The sequence below is a fragment of the Vitis vinifera genome, chromosome 4 (genome assembly GCF_030704535.1).
Source record: "Vitis vinifera cultivar Pinot Noir 40024 chromosome 4, ASM3070453v1".
Taxonomy (NCBI): Eukaryota; Viridiplantae; Streptophyta; class Magnoliopsida; order Vitales; family Vitaceae; genus Vitis; species Vitis vinifera.
This window is the reverse complement of record NC_081808.1, coordinates 19,938,217-19,964,170: the sequence shown is the minus strand read 5'-3', so window position 1 is coordinate 19,964,170 and position 25,954 is coordinate 19,938,217. Positions and strand designations below refer to the sequence as shown.

Below are 25,954 nucleotides of genomic sequence, written 5' to 3'. Positions count from 1 at the left end.
TAGGTTATTTGATTTTATAATATTTTATTTTCATTATATATTTAAAAAATAAAAATAAAAATTAATATGTTGCTTTTTTTCATTTAAAAAAAATAAATATTTTGATTTTTTTTATTAAATTATAAAAAATAAAAAATAATAAAAAAACAAACAAACAAACAACTTAAAATTTAAAAGTAAATTACTTACAATAAAATGCTAAAAAACAAATACCTTGTTAGGTTTTAAATTTTCATTTCATGACTTATATCTTATAGACCTAAATTATTTTGTTTGATAACTGGTAGGGAGCAGTTATGGGTAACCAGCCCAGCCCAAGTAGTAGCTTCATTGGCAACTAACATGTCATAATCGTTGATACATTACCCAAATACCCACTTGCAATCAATTTTATAATTCTAGTGACGTTTTCGAATCACTTATCTTGTACGTGTATAAGTGACTGAGAAAATTTTAATTTTACCAATTTTAAACTTTTATAAGCCCTCCAAAGATGACGAGCTAACCTTGGTGGGCCGAAACACGCTGGTGGGTGGGGATCAAAGAGACGATAAGGCTTGTCCAATTTACATCTTGGGAATTCTGAATTCTCATCCATAATGCCTAAGGAATGGCTGCTCTGTAATGCAATTTAAGACGGGCTCCCAAGTCAGAAGCCGCCATTAGGCCCATCCATTAATGCTTTATGCTTTCATTCACACCTCTCCACCTTGGTTGCCCCCCACAATGCTTTTAGCTTTGCAGTTTCTCCATCTCCATCTCCCTCTCCCTCTCCCTCTCCCTTCTTTCCTCGTCAAACCCCTCGACCCTCACAAAGCATAACCATAAGCATTATACCATGCAAAAGAGAGGAAAAACCTTCTTTTTTTTTTTTTTTTTTGAACTTTTTCCCAGTATACATGTAGAAAAGATCATGAACTTGAATGTAATCAGAATCGCTTGAATTTTGTACATAATTCCTCTGAGATTGTTGTTGATTATTATCCAAAAATCAGGTGCTTGCAGAAACCTGTCATGCTAGTGGTCCTTGAGATTTAACACCCATGTATGAGGGAGTGTCTGTCTTCATGGGTGGTGGTGGAAAGTGGGGCTGAAAAAGTAGTTGATCTTCCTCACTGAAACTCCCCAGTGTATAGACTTTGTAAATCAGTGTCCCAAGTGGTGAAGGGTTGTACTTGCTGCAATGCAAAGATGATAAGCATGAGATAGAATCATCATACGACAGCATAGCATCAATCAAAGATGTTACTAGAATGAAAGAAGCCATTGGGTGTAACAGAAATTACAGAGAAGGACGTTGAGTTGGTGAACATCTCAGGGACAGATGTGGAAGAGCTTGTGGTCATCTGAAGAGCAGATTGAGGGGGGTCTATTGGCATATGTAGCTCACAGCTTGTGATTCCCTGCGGCACTGGCTGAAACTGAAGGAAGGGCAAATTGGCCATTTCTGATGAAGCAGCCGCTGTTGGAAAACCGGCTGCGACGTAAGCAGGAAACTTCATCGCATAATTTTTTTAAAGGCACAAGTCAGTCATGAGGCCACGTTGGGTAGAGAAAGAAAGGAAAGCCCTGAAAACAATGAGGAGGCAAAATTTTGGCTCTCACCTCTTTCCCCAAGAAGGTATCCAGGTTGAAGTCGGTCCTTGGATTCATGGTAGCAAGTTTCAAGGACAAGAACTAAAAGACATAATAAATAGACCCAATTAGAGAAGCTCTCAGAATGAAGGTTAGAAACCATAGGCAGAAGAAACAAGGTCTCTGATAAATCTGTGGCTGTGGCAGTACCTCTACTTGTCTTTGGAGAGATTGAACATAGTTGATAATTTCGTCCAGCATACCAGCCTTGCCTGTGATTTTGTTACATCCAGGCACTAAATCTTGTAAATACTTCATCTTCTTACTGATTTTTTCTCTCCTTGCCTAATCATCACAGTCCATATTAGCCAAATTCAAACCATGTTTTGGCAACAAAGCTGAGAAAATCAAAGGAAAAAACATGGAATTTTTCCCGCTTACTCTTTCTGCTAAGCTATGGCTATCAGTGGCCTGCCCACGACGCGCCCGCACATGAATGTAATCAGGCTTAGGAGACCCAGAAACCTTTGAAGCATTTGGGGAAATCTCACTGTGTTTCTCTTCGATCTTAGATTCCTCCTCTTCCTCATCCCTTTTAATCTTCTGGTCTTTGCACTCCTCTGTTAAAGCAACCTGCATGCCAAAAGGTTTTCCGACAATTATTCATCAATCTAGGACCACAAAACAAAATTTAAAACTATTGATGATTAGCTGAGAGATCCTGCAAATAAAAACTGAGTCAGAATATTCAAGTCAAAGTAGACACACCTCTGCTTTTCTCTTCTTCACACTGTTTCTTCCAGCCAACTCTCTACCATCCACGGATGTTGCTGCCCCCAGATCCGGTAGCGGGCAACTAGAAGTCCTCGAAATCGAATGATCCATCTCAAGAGAGCTACCTGCAATTTCCGGCAACTCAAAACCCATACCATGTCCCCGAAAATCGGTTCCGGCAGTGGGAAAATCGCCCAAACCCGGCAAACCATTGTCCCAACTATTCTCCGCCTTCATACTCCTATTAGGTATCTCTCTAAGTACGGAATTCAAGTCATCAATCTGGGAAGATTGAGAAAATCCAAAAGATTTGCTGTGGAATGAAGGTTGCTGAAACTTCTGTGGCTGATGTAGCCACTTCATAGTTTCGGGCCTACCTATGGCAGCAAAATCCTCCGGCGAGCGTAGACAGTGTAACATATCTGATAAAAAGGGTTCGTGGATCGGGCACACGTGAGATTGAAAGAAGAGAGAATTGGGGTCGAGGTATTATAGGCTATAGAGAACTTTTCTCATGCCAAACCCGTGTGCCTCAAAAGAAAGATAAGAAGAAGCAGTTGGATGACGATATATATACAAATAGTATGCGGGTGCCAGAGAGAATATGTAACCATGAGCACAGCCGCGGGGTGTGGCCCCAGTGACATAGCCACCATGTGAGGGTGTCCATTCTACTGAAAAACAGGGGGTTTTGGGTTTTAGCCTCCATGGTTGGGGAAAATGTCTGCGGTGGCCCCCGCCCTTCTCTGCATAATTTCTGTTACATTTGCGGGATCCACTCTTGCTGACCCAAGTGGCAAGATCAGAGGGTGCGTAAGAGACTGCAACATGTACATGCACCTATGCACCCTCCAACTCCTTTGAGCATCAGTTCATCACACCTCATCTTCACCTTTTCATCTCTCTCTCTCTCTCTCTCCCCCTCGAATTTTAGTACAATGCTTTGTGTTCAAATCAACAGACCATCGTTCTGATTTTTTTTGTAATTAAAAAATGTAATCATAAGATATTGGAATTCATATTACGAGATTCCTATCATTCTTGCCATTGCCTTTTTAATTCCTTGCCTTGTTAAATTCCAAACCCTGATTTCACTGCAAGGAAATGTGAAAACTGGAAATCATACCAGTAGAATTTCCATCCTTCAACAAGCTTTTTGAAGTTGCTGCTTTTGCAACCAAAGCCTTGAAAACATTTAATGATAGCTTGTTGATAAAAATTCTTCACTTCTTTGAAATAGAACAAAGTAAACTTCCTCTTTACACAATGTAACTTGATGGCTCTTTTTGGTTTGTAATCATCAGTGATGATTTATGAGTGGCAAACATTGGCTTTAAACCATATATTTTTTTCCCTTCTTTTCTTTTCCCTTGTGGTCATCAGACTCATCACCTTTTCATTATTGTGATTAAACATCGCAAAGGTAATTACAAGGCTCTATCCCGATGTCCATGGCCTTGTGCCTTAGTTTTGACTCATTACTGAGGACAAACCCATCAAATCTTATTAGAGCAATGCCAATTATGCCATCTTCATGGCATCTAATCAAGGCACTACGAGGCAGTCCTTAAGAGGTGGAAAGCAGGACCTAATCTTCTAGTTAGGGAGCCAATAATTGGATCAAGACTTTTTCTTAGATATGATTTGAAGTGTGTAACAGACACCAAACTGGCCCATCTGCAATATCAATTCTCCATTTCTCTAAATCTTATCAAGGAATGAGCATATGCACCCTTCATCTTTCCATCTTCACATGTACTAAAGTGAGAGTGGAAGCCTATCTCTGAGCCAAGTTTGTGGAGGTTCCATTTCCTTTTCCAAGGAAATACACCAAGCCTTGAAGTACCCTATAATCTCTACTTTGCTTAACTCTTTGTCAAGGGATGTACAATTCCTTATTATGTATCAGAAAAGATGAGTTACAATTGGGACAAAAGAGATGAGGTATTGAGCCCATTGCCAGGGCCTCAACCGCTAGAAATTAGAACTTGAATAATAATAGGCATAAGGGGCATGGGCTACAAAGGATGTAGCTTTACATGTAAGGGAATATATTGATGGATTACATACATGGGTCACTCACTACAATATATGCCAGGTTACGGCAACAAAAAACAAATCCTACCAAACCTCCTCCTTCATCTTAGCCGCCCAGACTGCAAACCCTAGCCGGAGACAGACTTCCAATAAATAAATGAAGTTCAGATGCCTCAATCAGCAAATATTTTAGTGGTATCACTATCAGTATTATTTGGGTGGATCACCTCCAGTCCCTCTTGAGGCACCAACCAACTTTTTTCCTGTTCTTCATTAGAATGGCTACAGTTTGATTAGCTGATATGGCCTCCTTTGATTTGTAGGACGCTGAATTAGAGGGTCACTGCCCCTTGTAGGATATGGCCTTTTGCTTGCCAATAAGGCTTGTTAGAATGGGGTTGGTGATAGAAGGGACAAGGCCACATTGGCTTTGATTGAGAAAGATTTAGGAAAAGGATACAAGGCCCCAGTGCTACAGGTAAAATAAATTGTATATTGTGATTAATAAGAGAGCTTAGGCATCTTCGGATTATGGAGTGACGATAAGTTCTGGAGGGTAGGAGACAATGAGTCTAGCTAAGTGTCGGGAGGATCTCCAACCCTCCTCATATGGGCGTGTCTCCGTTTTCTTTAGCCATGAAGACCGCTCACTTACCTACCGCTTGCTCCATTTTTGGCCCAACCCCACCATTGCCTAGTGTCCCCTGCCAACCTCTTTCTTTACCTACCAGTGATTGAACTTTCCAATCTAAATCTTTTCTCTGTATGTTTGTTTTGGAATCTAAACAAGGTTTGCACGTCCTTACCAATGATCCACCCCAAATTTAATTATGGTTCAACCTGCTACCCCTTTTGAATGATCCATGCGAGCTAAGAACAACTAAGAAGAAGTGAAGAGCATTACAGGGTTTCATCATACCATAGAATCTGATACTAATCTAACGTAAAAACCCAAAGCCCTCGGGAGAAAAGACCTTTGTGCTTTTCCAATGCCTTACCTTGACATGCAGAGGAAAGTGTAAGAAATCAGCACCCACTACTTAAAAAGTCGGATGACTGCTGCAAGGAAACTGTCTGTTGAGTAAAGATTAAACTAAATCATACTTAACAGGATTCTCAAAGAGCTCAAGTGGGTTGTCCCCTGAATTTATGAATATTGCATCCAATACATGGGAGATAAGAGTATCAAAACGGAGAGAAAATCCAAAGGATATGATATTAAAAAAGCAGAATCCACAATGGGGTTCAAGATCTGAAACTATGAATAAGAGAGAGAGCAGAGAACCAACGATTTAATTTCCATGCAGGCCTGGAGATCATTTATGGAAGTGCTAGCAGCTTTGTTCTTTCAAACATCAGTTACAAATGAATTTGGAAAGTGCTTTCAGTAGTTGCCATGAAATCTCATCATGGAGTGCAGACTCTTCCCCTGCTTCTAAGATAACTACTCGAGTTTCCAAAATACTGTATCACCCTAGGTTTTTTGAATCTGGAGATGCAAATAAATTGAAATCCCTACAATGGCTGCACAAACTTAAATGCGACTCTAGGAAATAGGAAAACGAAGTTAAAAAAAGTCCGAGTCACCCTCAACTTATGCGTTGCTTCACAAAGTTGGTACTAATTCACCTTCAAAAGAAAGAATTGAGCATGTAAATTTGATTAAAATTGACAAATGAATATGATCCATGTTCATAAGCTCCAATAAAATTTGACCAATCTGCGGGGGAAACAAACCAGTTCTGAGGGGCAGTTAATAAAAAAATGGTCACCAGCCACCCTCAAATAAAAACATGGGAATGAATGAGTTGATTTCAAGTTTTCCTATAGAATTTGATTCCATTGTCAACATCAAAATGATAGAGGTGACGTCAAAGATTCTACGAAATGGGCATCTAAACATTTGGTTTCAAGATTCTCCAATTCAGCCATGGGTAGCACATTGGAAGGCCTGGAGAGTTGTTGGTTTCATTGTATCACCTCCAAAGGAAGTGGAACTATACCATTTGTGCCAACGTTTTGATCATCCAACCCTAATCCCTAACCTCTGACCCCGTGAACCACATAAAAACTACGGGGAAAATCTGGGTTTGGTTTCTCCTTGTTCTTCATCTGCCTCTACAAGACCCCTCACTTGAATCTTCTTCAGCATCCCTTCAACGTTGATGGAATTTAGTTTCTGCAATTGGCTAGTGGACAAGCAGTTTTGGTTATCGACCCACAACCACTTGCCTCACCCATGTCTTTTATGGTTTTCTCCGCCTAACTAGCATTCATTCAAAAATTATATATCTGAAAATTTCTGTCTTCTCCATTTTGTGTATCCACACTAACACAATCTGGGTTAGTGCTACTTATTTCTGATGAACACAAACATGGAGTTGCTTGTGCTTCAACGGTTTAGCCATACATAACCTTGGCTTTCTTCGTTTGCCCAAGAAAGCATCCAAGGTCCATTTGGACTTCAGAGACTACAATTTCCACCGTTCTTCCCTGCCTACAAGTACTGACTTGAACCCCGTAGGACTACAACTTTGGTTTTGAAAGAGCAGGTGTTGAAAAGCAGTAAGTTTCAAGACTGAGGGAAGTGAGAGCAGAAGAAACAAGCCCATTAACATCTCCAATTCATGACTGACCCAATTAAATTCTGCACAAGGACAAGTGTTACAAAAGATAGGCCGAGGACGAGACCTTTAGGTTTTTGTATAGTTAATAGTCACCAATGATTTTCTGGTACCATTAGTTATGTCATAGATCATATTTAAGAAGACAAGACCATAAAAGAAAGGTTATCCATCAACTCCTAACTGCATTTTAGCACCCTTCATATGTTCTAAAGAGAGACATATGAACATACGAGCATATGATATAGAGTAACCCGGGCCACTATCTTAAAGACTAGTGATAAAAAATAAAGTAAAATAAAATAAAGCATTTCCCAATTCCAAGGCAAGTGGGAGATCGATTCTCTCCATCAACTTCATGAATGGACAACCATTAAAGAAAAGAGTTCAGATCACAAGCTCCCACCCGGTAAGAGGCCAACGCAGGTCAGTGACAATAAATAGGAGTCATATCATAGTGGGGCTGGTGCATAAAGAGGCTGCCCATCTCCCACCCGGTAAGAGGCCAACCCAGGTCAGTGAAAATAAATAGGAGTCATATCATAGTGGGGCTGGTGCATAAAGAGGCTGCCCATCAGACATAAAGTGCATGGAGCCATTCTTCTGTGGAATTCCTGCTAGCTAACCTTCCCAATATGTAGTAAATGAAGTATTTTCTACACTCGATGTGTACTAAGAAACAAGTTTGGGGTATGTGGAAAAAGTTCAGATTTAAGGACCTTTTTCAAGCTTCAAAGAGGAGCACCCAATTGAAGTTTATTGACAAGAACATGTGAAGAGTACATCAGCAATGACTGTAATGGTTGACCTAAGTTCTACCCCGAAATTGCTTCAATAAATACTATTAGTCTTCCAAATGTCCACCATTGGGATCAATTAAATTATGATTGTGCGTTAAAAACAACTGAAAATAAAGTATTCTGTTGGAGAAACAACTCTACAAATTATGGCTTTTACAGGATGCAATGGTGTAGAGGAATTCATGTACTAATACCTAATAAGTAATAACAGAGATCCGGCCCTGCTGATGGACTAAACCACAGAAAGCATAAGAACAAAAATTTTATGCAAGTCAATGCACATGCCAGTACAAAGGATAAGTGCAAAGATGTATGAATATATATTCAAGCAAACACAAAAAGCTGTTTCTTATCAAATATCAAATTACAAATCAAATAAGGCAAAACTATACATTATTATTGTGTATAAAGCCAGAAAAGTTCAACTAACCAAAGCTAATAAAATTTACATGTTGGGGGATTAGTTTGGGTATTAATATGATAGCTAAACATAACCACTTACCCACTAACTATATTAGCTTTTACATGATATCATCACTCCCTTTAGATAAGGGAAAAAAAGTCTTACCCAGCACATTTTATGACAAGACCCTGATGAGAATTCAACTCACACCAGAATCAAAAAATAGCTAAAGATTTGGGTTTCATTTCTTTCTTTTTGGTGAACCAGACCTGCGCTTTGAGAATATTGGTATCCTTCCAAAAATTCCTGATGACTTGGAAGATGATTTCTTCTCTTTAAGGTAGTTGCTGGAGTCTACAGGGACAACAAGATTGGATCCAGGACTTTCTTTTACATCACTATGATCAATATCTCTTAAGAGTCGAAGCAATTCATTTGCCTTCACCTTTCCATTGTCATTCCCATTGAGAGATATACTGGCAAGCGAAGTAAAGACATCAGCACCCTCTTCCATAACCAACTGGCAATATTGAACACGTTGAGCGCACAAAAAAAGGAGAATAGCCATTGCATGCTCTTGGTCCTCACAGCTTCCATTTTCAAGTAATTCAACAATGGAAGCTATGCATCCATCAGTTCCAGCAACAGAAACCCTGCCCTCTTCGGTATAACACAAATTTTTCAAAATAACTATACAATATTTTGCAAGACGAGTATCCTTCAAGAATGGGACCAACTTAGGGATGCAGTCCAAAGACACAATGAAGGAACGAACATCACTTTTTGAGGACATATTATATAGTATTTTAATGGCTGGTTCCTGAAATTCTCTTTGGGTGTCCAGGATCTTTAGGACAGAAGTGAGAGTGCCAGCTGCAGCAATTTTAGATCCACAATTCAAGTTGCTAGACAACACTTCCAGTATGGCAAGAGCTTCTTCAGTTACTTCTGAATCTAGAAGAGATGTCATCAGATTAAATGCATCTTCTCCTAAGTATGATACACCACTTCTGTACAGCATCACACAAATTAATGGGAATGAGAGATAGGCCTAAATCCCGTTTAAGCTAAAATCTCAATGTATCAACAGGGAAAAACAATATAACAGAAATTTACTCCAAGTGGCACCAGTTGAGGACTATATGAGGAAAATCATCTAAGATGGTTGGCTGTGTATAAAGGCCAATGAATGCACCAATATAGAGAAGTGATTTGATTCAAGTTAAAGACACCAAAAGGAAAAGAGGCATACAAAAAACAATGAGGGCAAAGGTGGCAAGAAAAAAGATCATTGCCAAGAATGTGACACTACATGGGGCTAGGCACAAAGAAATGATGTAGCCAACAACCAAATAAGATTAAGACCTAAGTTGAGTTGTTTGACCACTCATAGAACACTCTAAACCTAATAATAGACAATTTGGATGCCCTTCAAACCTATTACGATATATGTAGCATCAAAAAGAAAAACGGGCTAACTGAAGTAAATACAGCTGAAACAAGAGATGATATTCATCAGAACTAAAAATATCAGTAGCACAAGATATACAGCAAGAAAAAGAAGTTACCTGCTTTTGCTGACAAATGCCAATAACAACTGAGATCCAACTCTCTGAGCTTTTACATCATGCTGCTCACAAGCATCCTTTAGAAACCTAATCAGTGGTTCAACAAAATTCTTAGATGATAGTGAATGCCAAGCTTGATCATCGCCTTTCAAGTCTTTTTCTACATCTTCAACCACCTGGTATTGGGACTCCCATGGATGTGTAGCAAGTTCAGATAAAAACTTCAGATCTGTCTCAGGTTTATCTGCATGACCATGACATCTGTGAGATTCATCACTAGTCTTCACTGTAATCAAATTTAACCCATCTCTGATATTAATATGTGAGGAGTCTGAACTGTAACTGTTATCTAAAGATCCAAGTGATACTCCGCTGATATCTATTGGCAGGTTTAGATCATTCATAGAATTACTGAGGCTTGTGATGGAAGTAGAAGAATATTCCCATGTGTTAAATGCTGGTGGTTCTAAACATGGGCCAGGTTCAGGGATTCCATGCTTCATGCACCACTTTAAGATTAGTTCTTTCATGGCAGTATTCGGAGTCAACAACATTTTGGCCAGCTTCTTTTTACTTTGTGGACATGTATCATGACCCTCATCAAACCACTTCTGGATCCACATCCTTTCAAATGTTACTCCCGAATCAATGATCACCGGATCATACATCAATCTTGAAGATATGGGGCACATGAATTCCTCAGGTGGTATTGGCCTCCTAAACACGTCAGTTTGAGCCTCATGTTGCCCATATCCTAAGCAAGATCCTACTTCAACAGATTGACCACATAAAGAAGCTCCACAAGAGTTTGGAAATGGAAAAGGTCTTTCATGATGATCATCAGCATTCTCCATTTGCACTTCCACAATAATGTTTCCATACTTCTTCAGCAGATTCAAAAGGTATATTAACATTTGATTCTTTCTTTCATTATTGCTGCTTTTCTCAAGCTGCTTTCTAATGGATCTTTTCTCGATCAATTGATCTCTTTGAGATGTAATATGAAGCCTTGAAGCTGCAATTTGAAGAGCCTCAATCTTTGAATTCTCTATCAAATCAGATTGAGCTGATTCCTGGCGCATCAATGTTTGCATGACCTTCCCAGCCTCTTCTTCAGATGAATCCAAGGAAAACGTTACTGCCCTAAGATCCTCTACTATTCGAGAAATCTGCAAATGATACTTCATCATCAACTGTACCAGATATTTGGCATAGGAAAAAAAAGGACAGAAAAGGGGGGAAAAGAGTCCAAAAGTCCAAATATGAGATTAAAAAGACTGAATGCCCTTGTGCCATAAGTATCACTATTAAGGAAAAAAAAGCTGCAATATGAGGAACAAGCAGTTTCTCTTTTCTTTAGAGGTTTAAATTATGCATGCACATAACAAGTAAATCTGAAAGTAGGAAAGTAGTGAAAGAGGGTCTAATTGCTCTTTCAGTACTTTCATTTTCTTTTGCAGGCAGTACTAATCCAACAGGACACTTCAATGTATTCAGATCAGATTAAACCTGTATTAGGGGGATTACTAACAGTCTAAGAACACAGTGAGAGAGCCAGCTAAAGTAATAACTGACATGGATAAAAATAATAAAACATTGTGAAGGATTTCAAACCACAAACAGAAGATATCATGCATGTCTGTATTAAGAAAAGCAATGCACAAGGTTTCTGTTCATTAGATCTTTAACACAGATGGCTAACGGGCACACTAGCTGTAGGTACCCCTGGGAAAATTGAGTCTTTTAGAAAACCCAATTGAAGTATTTGCATATTCTCATCCCTATTGGCTGATCTTATTCTCCAAAATTATACTCACATTGATTGTCATAATAAATTTTGGTTACAATGATATGTAGGGGATCGCCACCTCAACTAACACACTTAGAATCCATAATTTAACAAAGGTTTAAGGAAAAAAATAATAATAATTGAACAGAACAAGGTATGAAGTAGAAAGGAGATGGTTTTATGGGAAAAAAAAAAATTGAACAGAACAAGGTGTGACGTAGAAAGGAGACAGTATATACACATCTGAGTGCATATGTATATACACACTGAGCCGCAAACAAGAGTTTTAATGCCAAAGAAATACAAAGAAGGGGTTCATAGGAATAATATAAAGAACACAAGCCATTCTAAGTGAGAATGCCCTGTAGGTGAGGAATAAAGATATATTCATATCGTGAAACAAAATACAGCTGAGAATTTGCATCTAATTGGAATTCAATAGTTGCAAATAGTACTTCTTTTATCAATTTATTTCCAGCATCCTCCCACCATCACTCAAAAAGAAAAAAGGCATAAAAGTAAAAGAGAATAAAAAAACTCAAAATAGAGTGCATACAAACCTGTGCATTCAACATACACGGAACCATAGTCTGAATTTGGCTTAAATTTTTCTCCAGTAAGCTCCTTATTCTTTCACATTTCAACACTATTACAGTGCCTGATATTGCCTGAACATATTACAGAAACAACTATCAACATCAACTGACAGCTAAGCATTCTTTAAAAAATGAAAAAATATATTAATCGCATAGTTTCTAGACAACAATTAAATGTTCCACTCAAGAGTAAGATCTATATAAGGGTGCAGCAGCAATTACAAGATTCCCCAGAACATGTATTGCATGAAGTTCCATCTAGAAGAATATAAATCAAGTAATGCGGGATGAAATTCACTTCAAACAACTACTTGCAGTGTAATGACCCACTCCCAACCATATAGATATTGTTTACTTTAGGCCCAGTAGGCTCTCACAACTTTAAAAAGATGTGTACATGTTTAAGAGGAGTTCATACATATATAATATCAATAACTTTTTATCATATTTGATGTGGGATATCATAACATTCCCCATACAGACACAACATCCTCATTATATCCCACAAAATTGTAAAGCTAAATCGACAAACATCTCTTGCAAGACCAAACAAATTCTCATACCCATGTTAGGGATCAACTTTCATACCATTTGTAAGAACCTACTCCCAATCGTGTAAATATTGTCTACTTTCGGTCTAATAGGTCCTCACAAGTTTAAAACACATCTACTTGGTTAAGAGGAGCCCATAGATATGTAATGTCAGGAACTTTTTCCCTTATCAGATGTAGGATATCATATGCAAGGCTAGAATCAAATTAGAGGGTCAAGTAATAGGTACAAGATGACAATCATAATCCTGCAATGACACTATATTACCTTGCCAAAGCTTTGATAAAACATCTACAATTGTAAGTTTTCCTTCCCCTTCTTGAGGCTAACAGCATAGTACATCAGTTGATTTCTTTATTGTATTGTTTCTTTTTTAAAACTGTTTGAAAAGCGAAGGTACTTAACCATAGTAACGATGCTTTCACATGAAAAAAATATTCAGGAGAAAATGTACTTGATATTGTTTACTTTCTTTCTGTTAGAAGATTGTAGAGAACATACCAAATAGAGCTTACTAGACTCGCTGCAGTCCAGCAGGACTGACTTGGCTTTCTCAATTGCTAGGTTTATTGAGCACAATGCATCCCTTCCTGCTTTGCATGGTCGAGCTGCTTCTATCTCTGGTAATATCTTTAAGACTCGATCAACCAAATTCATTAGGTCTGTGCACATTAACTGATGCACCTGCAATCATGGGCTAACGTTACCAAGATATTCTGATTCAATAAATAGAACAACTGAAATAAATAATAATATAATATATAAAGGAGTAGAAAGCATTACAAACATGCAAAGATATACGGAAGTTCATGTTCACATTCCTTAGAGAAATAACCAGTTAAACTTTCATAAGAAAACTATAGCCATATGTCATTCTCCTAAGGGATAAAATAGATACAGATCTCTTTCTTCTAAGACATTTTTTTTTTTTTTTTGATCAGAATTCTTCTAATACATTTTCCATAGTGGAAAATGCAATAGCTCCTATCCTTTTGCTATTTATTTCTTGATGCGTTAACTGGAAACATGATAACTCTTCTCCCTCTGGATTTTTTTAAATTTTTAGTTTTTAATTTTTCTTATGGCCAACATTCTCTCTCTCTCTCTCTCTCTCTCTCTCTCTCTCTCTTTTCCTTTTTCCTACTGGGAATTGAACCTTAAACCTCCCACATCCCCACACCACCATGTGCCACTTGAAGTAGGCCTGAAGGGCAACCATAAAAGTCAATATTCAAATTTAAACATGCAAACTGGAACAGAAAAAATGGAACTAATTGGACACATCTATACCTTTACAGCATTAGGACGAGGCAGTGTTGGCACTACTTCTGTAGCATCAGTCCCCATCTAAAAGGCAGTTATACTGGATCTGCACATTGAGTAACAACTGAGAAAATTAAATTTGTCATTCTTGTATAAAATACATCATAATTATAAAATTACAATTTTGTCATCGTGTGCAAACTAAGAATCTCAAATGTAAACCTCCATATGCTAAATGATGAAAATCAAGGAATCAATAATCAGTCAAAACACAAATTGCAAAATACAAAGTAGATTCAAGAAATATAACAGCATTGGTTTTGTTAGTGGCAACTTACATTTATCAAATAACCAACAGAATTCATACAGATGACACTACACAATAAAAGCACCTGCATTTCCATATAAAACAGAACTACTAGTGCGAAACCTTAAACCATACATGCAGTTTACCAGATATGTGTATATCTGTATTACTCTTTTGCAACCAAACAGATGTGAATTGAATACGTTAAGAAAGAGAGAATAAAACCACGTGGCAGAAAGATTTTGGAGATGATAGTAGAAATGATGCAACAGTATTTTGTTTATCAAATAGAATTAAACCCAGGAGTTGTTCCATACAATCATCACAACAGATTAAGTAGGAAAATATATTCAGAAATCTTCCATCTTCAACATGTGGGATCACCGGGTTCCCAAATTTTCATTCCATGCCAATGCTTCACATTCCAAAGTTAGCCAATTATATACTCAAGGAGCAATAGTTTTCAGCCAATTATCAATTAGATTATGGCTAATAAAAAGGTGAAAGTTTTTCCATGCTCTAGCAGCATGGCCTTCCCACAGGAATTTAAAATGTCCATAGGCTTTACACAGAATTTAAACAACTGTGTTTGAGCATTTGAATGAGTTCAATAGCTTGTTTTAGCACTTGTTATAAGAAGGGTGCATTTGGTTGCATAAATTTGAACTTAAACTCAGGCAACTTAGAGGAATTTAAAAGATTGCTTTTTAATTTTTGCAGATTTGATATCTGCAGGAGTTGAAACTGATTCCAAATCCATCAGTATATATATATATATATATATATATATATATATATCATTGTGGATTTGCGGGGCCTTTCTGATCCAGTTTCAAGACCGCATTTCTACACAGCCAAAAACAGTCTAAGCTATTATAGGATCCCAGTGAATGCACTTGAACATGTTTAGTCTGTAACTCCAGTGGTGTTTATATTTATACTACCAACTTGTATTTTAAAGTGTAAAGTCAAAAGATAATATACGGACACAATTTTGGGACGATCAAATGCCCACTGGAGATGGCATATTGCCTATCAAAAGAAAAAGACATAAAAATAAAAAATAAAAAAAGGAAATGGACATGTTATTCACCCTGAATTAAAATAAACTCAAATGAATTATTTCAATTTCATATCATGGATTACAAGCAAATTCAATTCAAAATCTTGGCTCCAATGCATGAAAGAATACCGTTTTCAATAAACCCAAAAAGCAGGATGCAGAAAGCGCACACAACAAATTAGTCAGTACTAAAACATAATCCGAACAGAAACTGAAAACCCTTACCCAGTGACGTGATAAACCGAACAGGAAAGCTACTCCTCTGCCTGTTGAGAAGCGAGTAAACACAAGCCTGTTGAGAAGCGAGTAAACACAAGCCTGTTGAGAAGTAAGTAAGCACAATCCCACCTCCCCCTTACTTTGCAAGTGAGAAAACTAGAACTTCAACCACCAGAGAATCTAATTTTGAGAAATTGGGCACAGATGAAGAAAACCCAATTCTCGAACACAAGAATTCCCTCAAATTTATCAAATTCCCCAACAGATTTCAAGTCGTCATGGCACTTTTCTGACAGCCCTTCCGTACAAAAACTCGGAGAAGAGTTGCAAACAAATGTTCACGAGATCTTCTGCGAAAGAAAAGTAGAAATCCAAGAACATAATCTTTTTGCTTGAAAGACCTCTAGTTCCTCACAACTGGTGAGAATTCTCAAACCTCAACACCGTTTCTTCATGGATTACACTAAGGGAAAACCAACCCAAAAAAAAGCAAGAGAAACCCAGAAATGAAAAAAATATCACAAGAACCAATTGTACTGGGTTCAGCTTGCAGAACTCTTTAAAGAGTAGAAGAAACCCCACAACCTAGACAGGAGAGAACAAATAATTCAAAATAAAAGGCTATATATAAAGGAGGAAAATAGTGGATTCCCAAAGACCTTTGGCCAACACGAGGAAGAAAGAAACCAACTAGTTTAACTGCAGTTGTAAGAAATCTCTTGGTCGTCGAAGCCGAGTGAAAAGGAAACAGTAAAGGAGAAACACGATGAGGGCTCACTTTGAGCTTCCGCGCAAACACGGAGGCAATTATGCAGGCAGTAGAGTTAAAGTGCGCCACCAAGAGCATCACCCAGCAGCCTCCCTTGAACTCTATGAATCAGAACATGTCCCCACCTTCATCTTAAAAAAAAAACTTTAAAAAAAGGTAAAAGCCATCGTCGTGAGTCAACAAGAAAACAACCCCACTCATGTTTTTCTTTCTCATTTAGCTTCCCCCTCTCCTTCCTTGTACTTTCACAATTACATTTCAACATCAGATATATTAACATGAACAATTTCAATGTCATAAATAATTTTATAATAAGCCTTGATTCTCGAAACACTATAAAAATATTTCAAAATTAAACTCGAATTAAATTAAGGTTGTTCATTTTTTTTTATACTCACCCCACCAATTTGCAAGAATAATCTTTCACATAAGAGATAATAAGAATCTTGCTTTATGGTGGGGAGGCCACGGACATAGCGACTTGTTTCATGATATTTTTGCTAGATTGTTTTATTCGGGCTGTCCAGAGCCTGACCTGATGTTCAGGTCTACAGGATCTGGAATTTTAGCTGATCCCAAAGCAAGTTGAGTTATGATATCTTTGTTTGCACCAAGCTCGACCTGCTTTGCCCTCAGTCCCAGGCTGGCAATAACTTTTTTAATCATGCAGAGGGACAAAACTTTGTTGAGTGGTGGAAGGAGAAAGATGTTAGTGGAAGTAACAATTATTTGGATCAACGTCTGATGCTTGGGGCCATTTACTTGCTTTAGGTCGCTTTCCATTTTCATTTTCTAATTTTCTTTCTTTTATCATTTTTCTGCTCCACTTTTCTCACTCACTAAAGTAATTGGTGAATAGAAAAAAAAAGGGAAGTGTGATGTGATTTGTGGGGTGGTACGTCTGAGGACTAGGCACAGGAAAAGGCTGAGACTCGGACCAACAATATCCATTGACGCCCCCATGAACACATGGATGCGTTACGGTAGGCGTAGGGCATTTATGATGTAACCACTAACCATCACAAGAAAGTGCGAGGTCCACAGTAATTCATCTCTCTTTATTTTCGTTTGAATACCAAGCGAAAATCTTCATTAGCGATCATGGGAACATGTGAAAAACATGGGAATGCTGTGGATGATTTGATGTCTAGGAACAAATAAGTTAATGCACCTAAACTCAATTAAACAGACCCATGATCTCTTTACTACAGCCAGTCAGTATCAGTGGGCCACAGCAACTAGCAAACTGCACCATGCCCACCATTGTCAAAGGCTCGTCGGTTGCCATGGCCGCAAAAAGTTGAAGAAAAAAGCTTGATGGGTGGGCCTGATGCCAGCAAACGGTTGATGCATTCACTTCTTGCAACGAAGGGTCAGCCTAAACCCCCCCCCCACTTGTCATTCCTTTTGTGCCACCAGACTAAACCGACCTTATAAAGTTCAGTTCAGATACTTGCAGCAAGAAAATACGATTGAGCTTATGACTACCATACTAGTATACATCAAAATCCGGGCAAGTTGAAGATTGGGACAAGTGGGGACCTCAATAATCTCTAGATGGAACTGGAACTCTCCTTTAATCTTATTTACAAAGAGACCTTAAAGTTTTGGTAAGTGCGAACCAGACATAAGCGTCAAAATTTTGAAACGCAAGCGTTTACCACTAGATTTTCCATTTAGACTATTCGCCACTTAGGAAGCCTCTTAGAAGTGGGAATCCTAGATCATCAAGAGTCAACCACCAAACTTACGAGATTAGGTAATTGGTAGGATTCGTGATGTGAAAGGTGATCAAAATGAGGTTGGTTTCAAAGGATGACCCAAGCGGTTTGATATAGACATGGGAGCGAAAGTTTCAAAGGTTGATCAAGTCCCATGCCCAATGTGAAGAGTTTTCTTAACATGTTAACTAATACGCAAAATGAATGTTGTCATTTTAAATTTGAATTGAGAAAAACTTTTGACAATGTATGGTACTTTGTCAACCACATGACACTGTCCTGAAGACGCTTTCTTTAATTGCTGAAACTTATCCATCAAAAAATAAGTTGTGGGTTCAGACTTCAGGGAAACACATTTATGACAGAGTAGTTGTGCTGGGGCTATGGGTATTCAAGCTCTAATGTGAGAATTCAGCTAACATCTGAACCTGGACATTGCTTCTAAGATTTCAATTCCTAAGTATTCTAATTGGAGCTAATGTTGAAATTATTTTAGAAATATCAAAAACCCTGGACGGATCTGGAGAGAAGAGTGTGTTTTCTTTTCCAGACGGCTCTGAGTTTCATCATTTTAGAGAGAAAATGGTGCCGGCATAAATTCACTGGTTTCCTCTTCGTCTGTAAAGATAACCAAGTTTCACAATTCACGTTCACTCTTCAAAACCAGGGAACTTCATTTGGGTTTGCCTCTTCTCATAATTGGCAGTCACGACTCACAATTCACATGGAAAGCAAAAATGGTGTGGTATTAAATTTGCCTGTTTCCTGGGCCTTGCATTGAATATGGTGTGGACCACAACTCAATGCCTCCAATCAAGGTCAAACATGGTTCGAGCAATGATGACGTTCACTTTCTCCGACTTCATCACCTGAATATTTACATGTTTCCTTTTCACGCTGTTTCCCTGACTCCATTCAAACCCCATTGGCCGTCACTACTTCCTTTCAACTTCAAAAGGCCACTGCTTTTCCTAGCTCACTTTCTGTGGTCCAAACAGTCACAAATTCATTCATAAATTTGGGTTGGGTTGGAATTGGGTCAAATTGGGCAGGCCAAATTGCTGGGCCACTGTCCCCCCATCTATACGGAAAACACAATTCAATGATTTCTTACTCACCATTCACCAAAACACCATATGCTACCGAGGCAGTTGACTGAACTCTTTTCTCCATTGGAAGTCAAAAGATTTGCATAGATTTCTCCATGTACTCACCACCTACGGAGGTAAATGGGGGCATATTTCATCATTTCGCCATATCTTCCTCTCTGCCATGATGACTCGATGAGACACACACATCTCCAACTTCCCTTTTACCACTTTCTCCATTTATTCTCATTCTCGTCTTTTCTGCCATGCGGTAGAAGAAGAACTCGGGCATCCCTCCATCAACCTCAATTCTACTATTCCTCTGATTTGTGCGTCTCCTCGGATTCTCCGATTTTTGCCTTGGTGTATACTTAGTGTCAAACAAACTAACAGACAAACAGTGAACTTTAATTATAACAAAACGCAGAGCGGGAATGGAAAGGAACAAGTAATTTTCAAGGTTATTTTATTTACACACAGCCATTCTGATTGGGCCGCATGATGGAAACATGCCAAAAAATGAACACTACTCCCTGCACCTTACGAATAATTTCATGGATTGACCAGCAAGTTAATCACACCAACCCGGGAGTTTTCAGAATTACTTGAGAATAAAATTGGGAATCAATCATTCCAATTGAAACCAACAGGCGCCACCATCAAATTGGGTTGAGATGAGATTCCAGTCTCAATTTCTTCTCAGTCCCAACTCACCATTCTCACGTTTCTCCTCCCAATCGAACCTTTTCGTCTCTTTGGAATTTTCAGAGAGCACCTGATCCCTCTCTCCTTCAACTGCCTGCATTTTCAGCTGCTCGGAACGACAAAGCTTTCATGGAGCTGATGATGCGGACGAAGCGATTTTACTCTAGGATTGGGAACATGGCGTTCTGGCTTCCAACATTTCTGCCGTTCCATCCCAGTTAAGACGGTGTTACTTCTTATTTCTCCGTTTGTTTAAACGAAGTCGTTTTGGGGGCAAAATAAAGTCACTGTCCCCTCTTTCTTCCCCGGTTTTCGGCTGTCTCTTCCTTACCACCCGAGACGAGGGTGTGTTTGTTTCGCTGTTTTGTTCTATGTTGCCTCGTATGATTAAAATGGCGTCGTTTTAGGTACAAAGCTGTCTTCCCCTTCTCATTAAAACGCCGCCATTTTAAATCATCCGTTCTTCCATCAAAACCATGTCCGCCCGCATAAGGTTTCACAACTACCTTTTGTTTCCCTTTTTCTTAAGGCTTCTTGCTGCTAAACGACGTCGTTTTTTAGGTTGTCTGATCCTCCCTCCTCCCCCTTTTTCCTTCACTCTTTCTCAGGCACCTTCCTTACCCATAACCCATGGAGTCTCGGCATATTAAGTGATTGAAATTGATTTGATTGGATTTTCGTGTCTGTTCGTTTCTCAGAAACCTGTACCCAGAAGAGTTTCCTGTTCTTGGATGCATGGCACATGGACGATAAACATATTATAATGATAACAGTTCAGATGTTCGATAAAAGCCTGAACAATCCATGCAAATCCAAGGTGGAATGATGCGAAATATCGAGCTATTCCACTGTTTAAAATCTTGGTCTTACTCCACAACAAATCCCGGTTATGTCTCTTCTTGTCTTCACAATAATTGCATCACATCTTGTCCAACTGACTCAAACCACAAACCTGTTCTCACCTCAGACTGCCCTTTCATGGTTCCTACCATGTCACCTAACGCAACACCAAGTTCATCGAGATTTTGCTCAATCATGCATCAATATCCCACCTCGAGAAAAAGTTTAAAATGTTATATATGCATCAACTATTGTTAATAATATGGATGCAATTTAAAGTCATTATCATTGTTTGAGCTCTGACAATATCTACACAATTAGAAATGGAATGTTACACATTCATTCTGTAAATGCACACCTCACGAACCTTTCTGTTGGTACATGAACTTCATTCCAGTATTGCTTATCCTCAGGAACCAAATCATGGATAGATTACTCCCACTCCACACCAGCAGACCTGAGTCATAAGATTTTTTGGCTACTTGTTCTCCTTTTCAAAGATTCCCTCAAAAGTTTGATCTCATGCTCATGCTGACAGCTATTGGGACCAGGCACAAATAGTGGACTTGGTTAACTCCTGAAAAGTAATAGTTTTCTGGTTGCTGTCATGGAGTTGATATAAAAGGATACTTGGGTGTTTTTTTTTTTTTTTTTTATGGCTCACTTTTGTTTTGTAAAAGGATCTACAACAAGACCCTGTTGGTACACCGCCAAATAAAACGGAGTAGAGGATAAGAAAAGGGGTGCGGCATTTCTTTTTCGGAGGTGGGTGTGAGATGAGAGCAATTTGAAATATCAGCAAGAGGGTTCATTTTTAAGGACCACCAGAGTACTGCAGATTCCTTCATGCTTCATCTGAGTTTCTCTCATCCAATGATTAAACTTCACCATCCCCACCCTTTCCCTGGCTCAAGACAACAGACTAGACAACTCGAGCATCAGCAGGACAGGGACGAATGAATTAAATGTTGAAAAAACAGTTTAATAATGATGAAGATACTAAATTACCACCCCTGGTGTCCGGTTGGCATACTATGATAACAAAGTCCTAAGTCTTATTATTATGCACTTCATGTGATTTCAGTAGCTTGTGTTAAACGATTTCAAATCAAATACAAAGCATCAATGGATATATGGAGATTCTAAAGCCAAGACAGCATTTAATTTTCTTCCCATACCAGCTTTATCACTTGATTCATAACGCTGTTTCTGGACTCTACTGATGGAAGAATAGTCAAGACCCGGGTGGTTCCACTTGCCATGGGTCGGTGCTTGCACCCTCCAACTTGCCTGATTACAAATTGAGATTCTGGGAATTTGGCATGATATTTAATTCAAAGTCAGAAATACCTCAAATTCCAAGCAGCAATTCACTTTTTGAAAGAAAGTCCATATCTTGGTTGGAATAAAAGCAAGTGGAGGAATCAACACACGCAATGCAATAGGAAACATCAGCACTGAAATCTTGCTCTTAAGATTTAGAAGAATTGCACACGGGCCACAGATACACAACTTTTACTAGTATTTTCCTGAAAGTTCAAAAGGCACCCGATATAACACATGGGCTGGTACCCAGGTACCCTCCTGATTGCATAAGTGTCAATCATTCAACGACCCACCACAAGGTGATCATAACACATAACTACTCCAAGTACGTCACCATGTCAAATAGCAGGAGGGTAAATTTCAGATTCACTGCATCAATATCGTAGTCTTAGTCTTAGAGGGAACATAATAACATCGGATGGTGGCAGTAATTATTGGCTTGTGGAATTGAAGTGTCCCCTGCCCCCCTCTTGCCATGCAAGGCATGAGGAAAGAAATTTTCTTTTGTACTCATTTATTAACCTTTTTGCAACTCTCCATTCCAGAGTACTCTGTGTCGAGAAAGATAAAAAGGTATGAATCATTGATACTTTGTTTCATGCTGCATGATTTGACAGACGATTCTTTAAAAATTATAAACGAATGAACAAGGAATTGTTTTCATTTGTGCTCAAAGCATAAAATCTAAGAGAAAAAGAACTTCCCTACATAATTGAGATTTGGTGCTCAAAGCAAATCAAATCAGTGAGCCAAGAACATACCATGGAAGGAGAATGAAATTTCTCAAAAGAAATTAGCAGTGTATAAAATCTCTTCGTCACCATTACAGAACTGTCCTAGGATTCAAATTCTATTCTGAAACCACTAAAAATAATATATAGAAAATATAGCAAGTTTCTCAAAAACAAATTCTTAATGACTCTTCAAGTAAATAAACTAACAGACTAGCCCTTGCTATTTTGTTTCTCAAAATTTATCAATTACCGGAACATAGACCGGCCACAGTTATTAAGGGAACTCTCTGCTATGCTGGCAAAGTTTTAATATTAAGCAGAGCATCAAGAAAAGGTAACCCATATGATGCCAATTGCTAAAATAATTGGCTCGATGAAAATTAAATAGGAAAAGCTGAGGGATAATCATGAATTGTTCTTGGACCTAAAACTTTAGTACAGGACATGTGAATCTGGGAAGTCCAAGGTGTGACATAAGCTCCCATTAAGAAGGACAACATGCAAGATCAAGAATAAAAACAAGTCTCCCTCAGAAAACAATTAAACAAATTGCCACTGAATATTAAGGATGAAAAGTTTCAGACAGACCAACAAATAACTAAATTAGTTGAGATGCTCTTGGGCAAGGAGAAAAGTAAATAGATAAAGATGAACAATTAACAAACAGGGAGGGGAAGAATCATAACTCCCCTATCCATCTGAACAGTTGCTGCCCTTCATGGGTTAAAACCCAAGACATATAAAAACAAAGTTTAACATATTCATGAAAAAACTTAGAATATTGACATTCTTTCCAATCAAGCCAGTTCATAATTCTGGTTTTTCCAAAATGTACAGATTTTTGACCTCCTCTTGCATATCTTTTGATAATGATGAAAAGAAAATTTACAGTATAACACTTCAACTAAGGACAGAAGTGATAGCTAACTACAGATTAAAACATTGATAAGAATGTGGTACTGCTCGCCCCTTGTCTGTAGGGGCTGCTGATTAATTATTATCATCGTTGTCATGATTATTATTCAGCATCTAGCCCAAACATCGGCTTGTCTATTCCAGCATGCTTAGACATGTGAGATCTTCACAGATTCACTACAAAATGCATAAGCAATTCACATTGCACTAACATGACAGATTGAGAGGTTTGGATTCAAAACAAAAGGAAAAATTATTAAAAGAAAAAAGAAAAGGAGTAATCAATTCTTGTTAATGGGTGAATGAGATAATCAGAATAATTACTATGCTAAGTTCTTGATTCCACTAGCAAAATAACTTAGCGAAGAAATTCAACTTGCCGGTGATATAATAAAGAAAGGAGGATTAGTAAATGATGATAATAATCATAAAGTGCCTGTCCTTTGATACTGATTCTCTTCATGCACTGGTTCTTCCTTGTCCTTCTCCATCTTGTGGTTACTAAGGAGCCAGGTCACTCCCTATTCTAGCCTTTGCAAGATATATTCGCCCAACTAGCCTCAACCCCACCACACTTTTCTTCCTGCTTATAAGGAGCTCCCTTGGTAATCTCTTTCCCATACCATTCCTTGACTTCCAACTCCTCTTCCTTGACTGAAGCAACTGAGCTGTTTTTTTTCCTTCTTTTCCATTTCGTAGGATTCATACCAGCCACTCCTGCATTTTCACTTTGGTTTCCAACTGCATTCCCTGAGTTTTTTTTTTTTCCTTTCCTTCTGCAAATCCAAAAGCCCATACTTCAAAAATCAACTAATGGCATCCAACTCTATGACTTCTTCACGTACCTCTGGCTCCTCTTGGACGCCCAAGCAAAACAAACTATTTGAAAAGGCACTGGCAAAGTATGACAAGGACACCCCTGACCGCTGGCAGAATATTGCCAAGGCCGTGGGTGGGAAATCTGCGGAGGAAGTGAAAAGGCACTATGAAATCCTCATAGAGGATGTCAAGCACATCGAGTCCGGCAAAGTTCCATTTCCCAATTACAGGTGAAGTGGGCATGGCCATGAAATGATGAACAGAGGTAATGTACTAGAGGTTTCTACCATCCACTTCCCTCATGTCTCTACTCTTCTCTTCACCTTGCATGCATTATCCACAAGCGTTAGAGTTATTTTCATGCGCCAGTATTCAAAAATATGGCTCAAGGTTTATCAGAGAGAAAGAAAAAAAAAAAAGGATGGATGAAGCATATCGCTTCCGAATCCCGGATTTTGACTCATCTAGTAACTTCACTTCTAAATGTAATGACAGAATGACAGTCATTTTCTTTTGAAAAGGAAAAGCGACGTCCAAGCTATAAAGTGATCGACACTCTTAGCTAGATAGCAGATCATCATAGCATCCTTCCGTACAAAAATAATATGTCGTGAGGTCAGGAAAGTAGAATTTGAGGACATGAAAAATCTAATTCTGTGTGGTCCATGGAGAGCTGCCGATCATTAGGCCAACGTCCCCTTCACCTAACTACTTCTCATCATTTATCAATTATTTAAACCTAAAAGGGGAAATGCCTTACTGACCACACCCCCATTCAACTTCTTATCCTGTCCCTAACCCAAAGGAAAGCCCACATGAGATCTAATTCTACTCTTTTTTATGGATAGCATATCAATGGTCCTATGCTCTCTACTTTTCTACTTCAAGAAAATCTGCCCTCTCTTTTCTGATTTCATTCAGGATTCTGCCCATCACCCTACTTATTTTCCTATGCCTTCATTACATACACAAGTTATTTCCATTGCTTTTCCAACCTACATATCAGAATACATTTTGCTTGCACTACTATTTTAGCTTACAATTTTTCTAATGTCTTACATTTCTTTCTCTTTATCAGCCCTCTGAGGTATCTATCCAAGACACAGAAGCAGAAGCAGAATTACTGAAAAATATTGTGTCCATGTCTTTTCTTGTTTTGTCTTCCATTGTGCTGCTAAATTAATGTAATGGTTCTATATATGAATGAAGTATTATCATATGAAGCACCATCTGTTCAAGTAAATCTGCAGTTTGAAATAATGAAAATAACCGGAAAATTCGAATCATAGAAAGCATCAAATGTTGGGATTGAGTCATATGGGCCCAACATGGTTGGTGCTTAGCATATCCGAAGGGGAGGTTAGAGGCCCAAAGCCGTAGCCCCTCAATCCACCAACTCCTGGTGTCATCTAAGTTACTGACTCAGATAGTACCAGGAGTTGGTTGGACATAAGGTTTAGTCTTAGT

The 25,954-nt window shown here is 38.5% G+C and overlaps 2 protein-coding genes and 1 non-coding gene across 4 annotated transcripts; 1 reads left to right on the top strand and 2 right to left on the bottom strand.

The window, feature by feature from the left end:
* Positions 1-625: 625 nt before the first annotated feature.
* Positions 626-3,199, bottom strand: LOC100240994 (transcription factor HBI1). The gene is made up of 6 exons (XM_002266466.4): positions 2,344-3,199; positions 2,017-2,208; positions 1,786-1,920; positions 1,606-1,677; positions 1,287-1,496; positions 626-1,178 (listed from the first exon to the last, which is right to left on the bottom strand). The coding sequence occupies exons 1-6, from the start codon at positions 2,767-2,769 to the stop codon at positions 1,113-1,115; spliced, it is 1,101 nt and encodes a 366-aa protein (XP_002266502.2). The 5' UTR covers positions 2,770-3,199; the 3' UTR covers positions 626-1,112.
* Positions 3,200-8,107: 4,908 nt separating this feature from the next.
* Positions 8,108-16,979, bottom strand: LOC100251240 (U-box domain-containing protein 5). Of its 2 annotated transcripts, none has more exons than XM_010650834.3 (6): positions 15,577-16,979; positions 14,009-14,087; positions 13,220-13,402; positions 12,131-12,238; positions 9,782-10,950; positions 8,108-9,223 (listed from the first exon to the last, which is right to left on the bottom strand). In XM_010650834.3, the coding sequence occupies exons 2-6, from the start codon at positions 14,063-14,065 to the stop codon at positions 8,455-8,457; spliced, it is 2,286 nt and encodes a 761-aa protein (XP_010649136.1). In that variant the 5' UTR covers positions 14,066-14,087; positions 15,577-16,979; the 3' UTR covers positions 8,108-8,454. The 2 variants fall into 2 exon arrangements, with proteins under 2 accessions (XP_010649136.1, XP_019075072.1); XM_019219527.2 differs by having other exon boundaries at positions 14,009-14,105; positions 15,577-16,760.
* Positions 16,980-24,165: 7,186 nt separating this feature from the next.
* Positions 24,166-25,710, top strand: LOC100246097 (uncharacterized). Its single transcript, XR_009465550.1, has 2 exons — positions 24,166-24,752; positions 25,566-25,710. It is a non-coding gene; the product is annotated as an uncharacterized LOC100246097 (transcript).
* Positions 25,711-25,954: the final 244 nt, after the last annotated feature.

Excerpts from the sequence above, each read along its gene's own strand:
- LOC100240994 (XM_002266466.4), bottom strand. The coding sequence starts at position 2,769 with ATGTTACACTGTCTACGCTCGCCGGAGGATTTTGCTGCCATAGGTAGG. Across the intron at positions 1,921-2,016 it reads GCCATAGCTTAGCAGAAAGA|GCAAGGAGAGAAAAAATCAG; the intron begins GTAAGCGGGAAA and ends TGTGATGATTAG. Across the intron at positions 1,497-1,605 it reads ATACCTTCTTGGGGAAAGAG|TTTCCTGCTTACGTCGCAGC; the intron begins GTGAGAGCCAAA and ends TATGCGATGAAG.
- LOC100251240 (XM_010650834.3), bottom strand. The coding sequence starts at position 14,065 with ATGGGGACTGATGCTACAGAAGTAGTGCCAACACTGCCTCGTCCTAAT. Across the intron at positions 13,403-14,008 it reads CTCGTCCTAATGCTGTAAAG|GTGCATCAGTTAATGTGCAC; the intron begins GTATAGATGTGT and ends CCATGATTGCAG. Across the intron at positions 12,239-13,219 it reads AGTCTAGTAAGCTCTATTTG|GCAATATCAGGCACTGTAAT; the intron begins GTATGTTCTCTA and ends TAATATGTTCAG.